Raw genomic sequence first — 10,230 nt, 5'->3', positions numbered from 1 at the left:
ACTGGGAAGTTATTTATTTTTGCACTTTTGTATTTTCCTACTCTTATTCCGGGAGCAATTACGCTTTTATTTTTCCACTCACATTGCCATATGAAGGATTGTGTTTTATTCTAAAGATCATTTGCTACTTTTATCGGTCGGTTTTACTACTTACATAGCACATTTCATGTTGAATTTTTTTTCCTACTCAAATGATATCTCACCTCTCTTATCTACATTAATTTTACATATCGGCTCATCTCCTTCCCATTCAGGGCCTTATAATATCGGATCCTCTCAGTGGAGATCTTCTATATAAGAGAATTCTCCTGATTGCCCCGTGAAGGATGGATATGGACAGGGACAAGATGGCGGAGAGGATATTACACCTCACCCTAGAGATCCTCTTCCGGCTTACTGGAGAGGTGAGAGATTCTGATGACGTCACATTACATCATTCTTATCTATGGGAATAACAGATGGACAGAACTGGAGAGGTGAGGGCTCTGGAAATGTCTGGAGTGAGATTTATTACTGTGTCTCTCCATAACCAGGATTACACAGTAGTGAAGAAGACCTCTAGTGAGCGCTGTCAGGCCCCTGTGTCTGAGGGATGGGGAAGACCCCTGAGCCCAATCATGGGGCCTCCACCTCACCCTCCGATACATGAGGACATCAATGACCAGAAGATCCTAGAACTCACCTACAAGATGATTGAGCTGCTGACTGGAGAGGTGACACTGCTGGGAATGCTGGGACATTATACAGTAACGCTATGAAGGGATCGGGGGTGACGGTATCATTGTATGTGTCAGGTTCCTATAAGGTGTCAGGACGTCACCGTTTATTTCTCCATGGAGGAGTGGGAGTATTTAGAAGGGCACAAAGATCTGTACAAGAACGTCATAATGGCGGTTCCCCAGCCCCTCACATCACCAGGTAATAGACAGGACTAAATACGCATGTCCTATAATTATCTGTATGTAAGGAATGAATTCAGTCCCTGTATGTGTCTCCTCCAGTTCTATCCAGTAAGAGGACAACACCAGAGAGATGTCCCCGTCCTCTTCTCCCACAGGACTGTAAACAAGAAGATCCCGATGTTCCTCAGGATGTGTTTCCTCCAGCTCTATCCAGTAAGAGATATCTACTCATGTACTTTCTGCACTAATTTTGTGTTTACATTTTTAGGCTTTCTGCTCTGGGTTTTTCCAGCTGTATTTTCTTTGCTTCTTCTGCTGTTTGTTTCTAGTGCCTTCTCTATGTTGTTATGAAGGCAACTTAAAGACCTGCAGAGGGTTCATGATTACCCAGTTTCCCTGAAAATACGACCTACACCGAAAATAAGACCTAGCATGATTTTATGGGATTTTTGGAGAATGCTTGAAATATAAGCCCTACTCTAAAAATAAGCCCTAGTTACAGTCAGAGCCAACGTTGGGAGGAGTCAAATTGCGCAATTTCACTGGAACCCCACTCTCTTAGTGACCCCATCAGTTGTATTCTAAGGTTGATTGTTTAAGGACCTTTGATGATTTCAAAGTCATGTGACATGATGTAACCAAAGGTCTCTTAATTGCAGGAATCTAAAAGAACTGAACAAAAGACAGGCTGGCATGCAGGACTGGCATTAGAGGAAAGAGAGAGCAAACTGGACAATTTCAAAGGGCCCCCATTCTCCTTAGGGCCCCAGTGTTTATATGTCGATTTTAGGACTGCTTAAGGACGTTTTTGACAACATGTCATGTGACCAAAGATCTCTTAATTACAGAAGTCTAAAGCTGAAAAGGCGACAGGCTGGTGTCTGTGTGTGTTCACGCCAGTTTTAACCAGCTTTGCCAAAATAGGCAGAGCATGACCAGAAGGGTGTGATGCCACGGCTTCTTTAATTCGTAACAAACTGTGGCATTCGCTATGCCAGAAATCTTACTCTAGTCCCTAACATCATTTTTCAGTGTCCATCTCTGGTCTTGATGAACTGGAGCCCTAATGGTTATCTGCACAGCCCGCAATACCCTGCTACCTGCTTTTACGTCGAACCACAGGCTTGGGCAGGCTAGCAAGAGTTATACTCCAGACATACTGGTGGTTGTTGTGTATTATTGCTGTGAGCTGTTGTGGTGTTAACCCTTTTTGTCTTTTTGTTGCTGCCTTCCTGCTCTTGCTTTTCTCCTTAGTCCCTCACTGTTTATTTCTGTGAGTTTGCAATGTGTCCCATATGTCTTAATCTATGTTTCCATCATATTCCTGCCCCTTCCTTCCCCAGGGCTATAACATATTTGATCTGGTCAGGGGAGTAGTAAGGCATGGGACTCCGCCATCTCCAACTTCAGTGGTAATCCAGAGGTTAGGAATAGCTTAAGGTCTCCTAGCATGAGGGACAGTATAGGAGCCACCTGTCCCTGATTAGCCTGCAGTCACATTGTGATAATCCATAACATTATTTACTGCAGCACATTCCAGAGAACTGGTGCTAGGAATGGGAGATTCGAATTAACGAAGATGTAGCTCTTAGATGTTGAAATTGGAAAACGGATTCAGAATACATTTTTTCCTCATTTTAATTTCTGATGTTATGGTTTAAAAAAATAAATGTACTTTCGAGATATCATTAAAAATAATAACATTGTGTTTATTTTTAGCAGATGCCTGTATTGGGGGTTCAGATGGAAATCTAATATCTTCAGAATTTATAACAGATGATGACAGTATCACACATGATACATATGAAGAGCATGCTGCTGTCCCAGATATACCTCCAGTCCTTCCTCGGAAAGCTTTATCACATGATCTTTTCAAACAAGTCCAAAATTCCGACTTATCACAGAATTGTAAGCAAAATAAAAGTTACAGAAGTGATATGGAACATGAAACCGCTCCTACAAGGGAGAAACCGTTTTCATGCCCAGAATGTGAGAAATGTTTTGCTCGAAAATCAAACCTTATTTATCATCAAAAATATCACACAGGGGAGAAGCCATTTTCTTGTTCAGAGTGTGAGAAATCTTTTGTTCGGAAATCAGAACTTGTTAGGCATCAGAAAAATCACACAGGGGCAAAGCCATTTTCATGTTCAGAATGTGGGAAATGTTTTAACCATAAATCAGAACTTGTTAGGCATCAAAGATCTCACACAGGGGAGAAGCCATTTTTATGTTCAGAATGTGGGAAATGTTTTAAACAGAAATCAGAACTTGTTAAGCATCAAAGATCTCACACAGGGGAGAAGCCATTTTTATGTTTAGAGTGTGGGAAATGTTTTTACGAGAAGCCACAACTTGTTAGGCATCAAAAATATCACACAGGGGAGAAGCCATTTTCTTGTTCAGAGTGTGAGAAATCTTTTGTTCGGAAATCAGAACTTGTTAGGCATCAGAAAAATCACACAGGGGAGAAGCCATTTTCATGTTCAGAGTGTGGGAAATGTTTTATTCAGAAATCAGAACTTGTTAGGCATCAGAAAAATCACACAGGGGCAAAGCCATTTTCATGTTCAGAATGTGGGAAATGTTTTAACCATAAATCAGAACTTGTTAGGCATCAAAGATCTCACACAGGGGAGAAGCCATTTTTATGTTCGGAATGTGGGAAATGTTTTAAACAGAAATCAGAACTTGTTAAGCATCAAAGATCTCACACAGGGGAGAAGCCATTTTTATGTTTAGAGTGTGGGAAATGTTTTTACGAGAAGCCACAACTTGTTAGGCGTCAAAAATATCAAACAGGGGAGAAGCCATTTTTATGTTCAGAATGTGGGAAATATTTTTACCAGAAATCAGAACTTGTTAGGCATCAAAGATCTCACACAGGGGAGAAGCCATTTTCATGTTCAGAATGTGGGAAATGTTTTATTCTAAAATCAAATCTTGTTACGCATCAAAGATCTCACACAGGAGAAAAGCCATTTTCATGCCTGGAATGTGGTAAATGTTTTACTAGGAAATCATCTCTTTTTGACCATGAAAAGGTTCACACAGGAGATAAACCATTTTTATGTTCTGAATGTGGGAAATGTTTTTCTCAGAAATCAGATCTTGTTAAACATGTGAAGAGGCTGCACAGGAAATAAACCTTTTTCATGTTGTGAATAATTGAAATGTTTAACTGGTAAATCAATTCTTGTCGACTATGAGAAAACCCACACAGTAGAGGAGCCATTTTTGTATTCAGAATTTTGCAGATATTTTTATCAATAATCAGGTCCTGTTGTGAGATGAGTCACATAGGAGAAATCATCATGATGTACCGCGATTCAATGGGTTTTATCCAAAAATCAATTGCTCCACTAAGAATTGGTCCGGGAAAGCACCATTTTCTTTCTTTTTAAACTTACTGTATTATTATGACCATAAGCCGCACCTAGGTTTTAGTGGAGGAAAATAGGGAAAAATATTGTAGGAAAAAATGTAGTCATTACGCACTTATGGGGGGGAATGTGCTGCTAACACTGTTATGGGGGCAATATCCCCCAATTCTGTATTAGTGTCCCCCATCCTGGGCCCCTTTCAGTTATATATGTCGATCATTCTGGTGTATATGTCGTTCTTCCTGGTAAATATGTTCCCTATATTTGTCCTATCCTGGTGTATATGGCTCGCATCCTGGGCTCATCCTGGTATATACAGTATGATCCCTATCCTGGTATATATGGCTCTCATCCTGGTATATATGGCAATCATCATGGTATATATGGCCTTCATCCTGGTGTATATGATCCCCATCCTGGGCCCATTCTGGAATATATCTTTTATCCTCGTATATATGTTCCCCATCTTGGTATTTACTGGTTAAAATGGGCCCCCTTACTTCTTGGGATGCAGGTTGCACCAATGATGTGTCTGCTTCTGCCGTCATCCTGGTATATATATCCCGTCACGCTGCAGACATAAAAAAAAATGATTATACTCATCCCTCTGCTCCCCCAGTGTGCGGTCTCGTCTTTGACGGCAAGTGAATTCAGTGTGGAAGCGGCGCATCGCATGACGTCACTGCCATGCACCTGCAGTTACACGCGTACATCAGCTCCCGAAATATTCACTGCTCCCCATACCTGGGATTATGGACTTGGGGAGTAGTGAATATTCATTCTCTAATAGCAGACACGCGTGATCACCCAGCTGCAGCATTAAGTTGGCGGCTGGGTGATCATGTGTGCATGCTATTAAAGAGGATGAATATTCACTGCTCCCCACACACAATTCTACCCACCCCTCGATGCCGGCTTCAGTGCTCAGAGGTAGACGCGATTATGGGAGTGAGGAGCAGTGAAAATTGAAGAGTGAGTATTGAAGTATATCACATTGTATATAATTGCATTTCAAAACTTGTTGTTTTGTTAATAAATACTTGTAAATATATATTCTTCATGCCTGGTTTTCTGTTGTTTAGATGTGATGATTTTGCCTCAGAACCTCTGGAGTTGAGGCAGAGCTGTAGACATTTCACACAAAAATAGGGAGGGGAGAATTGAATCACACTGTATCTTAGTGTCACGCTAGGTACGGGGAAGTACCAAGCGCATGGAGGAAGGGAATGGAAAGGAAACCCTGTGTCTAGGAAGATGATGACCCCTGACTAAACCTACTGCTGGTCCCTGGGGTTCCTCATCACCCGAAATAGGTTCCGCACCTATGTGCCAAGTCGGATACCTGACCCTAGGTATCCCTAATGTTGGGCCCTAAATAGGGAACAGATGGGATGCGCTCTTTGTCAACCCCACTAAACAACTATAGAAGACACAAGGGGGACGGGACACGAGGAAATGCATGATCTACTTATCATTAATGTGTCAGGAAGGAGTTCAGCAGAGCTTTCAGCAACAACACCACAGAGGAGAACAAGCCACCTGCTTGCAACCTCGGTTCGAAGGAACTGAAAATATCACCAGCACAATCCAAAGGAAGGAATGGGAATTTAAACACCAAGGGAATACTGATAATCAACAGGTGGGTGGAAGTCGAGCTCCTGCTGGGTCCAAAAGGGAGAGAGATAAATCCAGCAGGAATGCATTCTGTACGGACACTGTGACCATTGATGGCAAGAAACCACATGACTGTTTGTCACCCGTGACACCTAGATATGTGGAAGTTATTAAGACACTCCGGTCCCAATTCATCAAAGATTTATGCCAAAAAATTGTCATACAAACTTTGAAAAGTCTCACATACTTGGCTTAACTCAGTCAGTGAAGAGCAAGTAACATGTATGATACCTATGCTGGGGTTTTTGGAATTAATGGGGTTCTGTCACTAATTGTTTAACTCATAATTAAACGTCAGAATAATATAAAGACAGGGACTCTGATTCCAATGATGTGTCACTTACTGGGCTGCTTTCTGTAGTTTTGATAAAACACTGTATTACCGCTAGGGAATTAACACTAGAGAACTAGTAAACCTGCTGCCATGTATTCTCTTTCTCCATAAGCTCTGTATGACCCCACCCCACCCCTGATTGGCAGCTTTCTGTCAAAGCCCATTGTACACAGCTGCCAATCAGTGGTGTGGGTGGGGTTATACACCAGCATTTCGAGAACTGGTAGATCTTAAGCAGATAAAACTGATTTTTATCAAAACTTCAGCAAGCAGCCAAGTAAGTGACCCATCGCTGGAATATGGGTCTCTGCTTATACAGGTCGATTGGACACACGTTTCAAGTAGCTTTGTTCTTCTTAATCTATGAATCACATCCTGAAGCCATACACCATGAATTTTATATATTTAATCTGAAAAGTAGGCAGTGTTTACCTCAGGGGTGGGGAACATCAGGCCCGCGGGAAGTATGCGTCTCGCCATGACTTTCTGCGACCCCCGGGCAGATTGCGGGGTGGGCAGCAGTGTTCAAGCCGCCACTGCAGTCTTGCAGGCCACTGGCCCTTTAAATCCCCACATGCGCATACATACAAGTGGGTTCTCCCGTTGTCAGTGCCAGCTTGCTCACGACTTACTTTGTGGGCGGGTTTAGTGCTCTGCGATTCCATCCCACAGCAGCTTCATAAGTTCCAGCGGTCTGTGCCCACCCTCTGCCCTCTGGTTGTGTGCCCACTCTCCGCTGCCTGCTCTTTGGTGCTGTGAGTCCGGCGCTGCTGTGTGTCAATCGCCCACCCTCTGCTGCTGTGTGCCCTGTCCAGTGCTTTGTGGCCTGCCCCTCTAGTTCTGTGTACCACGCCCCCTCAGAGTTGCGTGCAACCCTCAGTGCTCTGTGCCCCCCAATGCTGAGTATCCCCCCCAGGTTTGTGTGCCCCCCCATTGATGTCAGGGCTCCGCAAGTGCTTTGTGCAGCCCCCCAGTGATGTGTGTGCCCCCCCCCAGGGATGTGTGTGCCTCCCCCCCCCCAGGGATGTCTGTGCCTCCCTTCAGTGATGACTGTGCTCCCCCCAGTGATGTCTGTGCTCCCCCCAGTGATGTCTGTGCCTCCCCCAGTGATGTCTGTGCCTCCCCCCCAGTGATGTCTGTGCCTCCCCCCCCCAGTGATGTCTGTGCCTCCCCCCAGTGATGTCTGTGCCTCCCCCCCAGTGATGTCTGTGCCTCCCCCCCAGTGATGTCTGTGCCTCCCCCCCAGTGATGTCTGTGCCTCCCCCCCAGTGATGTTTGTGCCTCCCCCCCAGTGATGTCTGTGCCTCCCCCCCAGTGATTATCTGTGCCTCCCCCCCAGTGATGTCTGTGCCTCCCCCCCAGTGATGTCTGTGTTTCCCCCCCAAGTGATGTCTGTGCTCGACACAGTGATGTCTGTGCTCGACACAGTGATGTCTGTGCTCGACACAGTGATGTCTGTGCCTCCCCCCCAGTGATGTCTGTGCCTCCCCCCAGTGATGTCTGTCCCTCCCCCCCAGTGTTGTCTGTGCCTCCCCCCCAGTGTTGTCTGTACCTCCCCCCCAGTGATGTCTGTGCCTCCCCCCCAGTGATGTCTGTGCCTCCCCCCCAGTGAGGTCTGTGCCTCCCCCCCCAGTGAGGTCTGTGCCTCCCCCCCAGTGAGGTCTGTGCCTCCCCCCCCAGTGAGGTCTGTGCCTCCCCCCGCCAGTGAGGTCTGTGCCTCCCCCGCCAGTGAGGTCTGTGCCTCCCCCCCAGTGATGTCTGTGCCCTTCCCAGTGATTTCAAATATATAGGTGTACGGCACTCCTGGGGTTATGATTGGGGCTCAGAAAGGGTCCAACTCTGTATTCATATAGAAAGAAGACTCCGGCACTCAATATTGTAGTGAAAGAAAGATGATTCCTTTAATTGGTATATTGTATAATATCAATATCATTGATGTTTCGGTCTATATGACCTTCCTCATGTATACACTGTCAAAAATGCTGGACACAAAGAAAACAGATAATCAGCTGTGAAATGCTGTGCACAGCAGGTGAGGGATATGTGATGAGAAAGAGGCACAATGGTAAATACATTATGTTAAAAAGTATAAGCCGGGGGGCGTGGCCAACAGCACATGGAGAAGGAAGCACAGTAGTGAGTCTCCGGTGCATAATGACCCCATACAGCGGCACACAGCGTTATTTAGCAGCAGCTCCAGACCCGATTGTCAGTGGAAGAAGTCAGGAGTGGGGAGCCATGAAAGAGCAGCGGAGCGGCAGGGGCAAAGGAAGGAAAAGCCCCATCAAACTCACCCAGTTTTACCCTGCAGCAGAGGGCACTCAAAATGGTGCCGGAAAGCACAAGCACAATGTGGCAGTGCTGAAATCCACAACTCCATGCGGGCTGGGAGAGGTAGGAGACATCATGCAGGGGACAGCAGAAGAGAAGCATGGAGGGAGCAGCCCCTATAACCGCAGGGAAGAAGAACAGGACTGAGATACACTGAGGGAGCACACGGGCCAGGAGGAGAGGGACCAGGGGGAGTACCCGGTAATCCAGTCCCAGGCTTCCTCTCCTGGAAGAGGCCTGAAAGATACCAGCAGCACTACAGAGTACAGGCATCGCAATACAAATGTTACAGCTTCAGAGCCACTCAATGAGCATACTATGAGACAGCTTATGTCTAAAATAATGTCCACATTTAAAAAAGATATGCAAAATATGCTTAGATCTATGCAAAGGGACATTAATGCCATAGGAGAACGCACGTCTCACATAGAAGATAAGATGGCGGAGCTAACAACGGCGCACAATGAGGTGGTGGATTCAGTTGTGTCTATAGATGAAGAGGTAGACGCACTAAAGATCAAAATAGCGGATATGGAGGACAGATCACGCCGCCACAACGTCAGACTGAGAGGTATTTCAGAGACGGTTAAAATAGATACTCTCAAAGAATTTCTCACTGATTATTTCTCATGCCTGATGCCGTACTCTACGCAGATGGATCTGGTTCTGGACAGAGCCCACAGGCTTCCTAAGCCTAAGCATCTCCCAGCCTCAATACCCAGAGATGTAATAGTTAGAATACATTTCTTCCACATCAAAGAAAAAGTGATGGAGGCAGCTCGAAAACCGCCATCTCTGCCTGATCGTTTTAAAGATATATCCATATATGCAGACTTATCGGCATTCACTTTAACACGCAGAAAGGCATTCTCATCATGCACAGGGATACTAAGGGAACACAACATCCCATACAAATAGGGTTTCCCAGTAAAGCTCATAATAACTAAAGATGGGCACAAGCATGTGGCAAGCAGCCCGGAACAAGCCTTACGACTCTGCAAGAAGTGGGCTCTACCCTCTACAGCCAGGGAAGGCCTGGAAAGAAACCCACTACCACGACAAATCGCGGAGGATTGGTCCAAAGCATGAATTCTGCATGTAGAGCAAGTGTTTAAGCCGCCAGGAACAGAGATTGAAAAACCGGAATTGAACTCTGCTAATTGATCCTTTACAGAAGAGTTCTTTGGGATTCGCCATTTGGATAAACAGACTGAGAAGAGTAAGGCCCCTCTTTGGGAAGAAGAAGCCGGGGGTCACTTATGGCATGGACCTCATACGATATCGGGACTTGGACATGGACCCTTTTCCTGAATTTCTTGGAGATCTTGGTTTTCCGTTTTTTCTCCTTTTTTTTTTTCTTTTCGCTACACTGAGAATTTACCTGAATTTTTTCCTAAATTTTTTCTTTTTTTATTCTCTTTGTTTTATTTTTCTGTTTCTCTTTTGAACAGGCATTTTTCTTTTTCCTGGTCTACTCCTGGGGAATATGTCAGAGCCCAGGCCAAATTTTGTTTGATAGGCCTAAGTTTGGCTCCTGATACACGATATGGAAAGCCCTTAAGGGCACCCTATGTTTTTGCTCTTGAGAGCAAGGTTATTTGTGCAA

General features: G+C 45.1%; 1 protein-coding gene across 2 annotated transcripts; it reads left to right on the top strand.

The window, feature by feature from the left end:
* The first annotated feature begins 541 nt into the window (after positions 1-541).
* Positions 542-5,265, top strand: LOC142259139 (uncharacterized). 2 transcript variants are annotated; one of them, XM_075331647.1, is made up of 4 exons: positions 542-713; positions 795-918; positions 1,002-1,115; positions 2,625-5,265. In XM_075331647.1, exons 1-4 carry the CDS (start codon positions 618-620, stop codon positions 4,046-4,048), a joined length of 1,758 nt encoding a protein of 585 aa, XP_075187762.1. In that variant the 5' UTR covers positions 542-617; the 3' UTR covers positions 4,049-5,265. The 2 variants fall into 2 exon arrangements, with proteins under 2 accessions (XP_075187762.1, XP_075187761.1); XM_075331646.1 differs by having other exon boundaries at positions 2,622-5,265.
* Positions 5,266-10,230: the final 4,965 nt, after the last annotated feature.

This window comes from Anomaloglossus baeobatrachus (assembly GCF_048569485.1).
Source record: "Anomaloglossus baeobatrachus isolate aAnoBae1 chromosome 5 unlocalized genomic scaffold, aAnoBae1.hap1 SUPER_5_unloc_29, whole genome shotgun sequence".
NCBI lineage: Eukaryota > Metazoa > Chordata > Amphibia > Anura > Aromobatidae > Anomaloglossus > Anomaloglossus baeobatrachus.
Note: the sequence above shows the minus strand (reverse complement) of the source record. Positions and strands in the feature narration are given on the sequence as shown.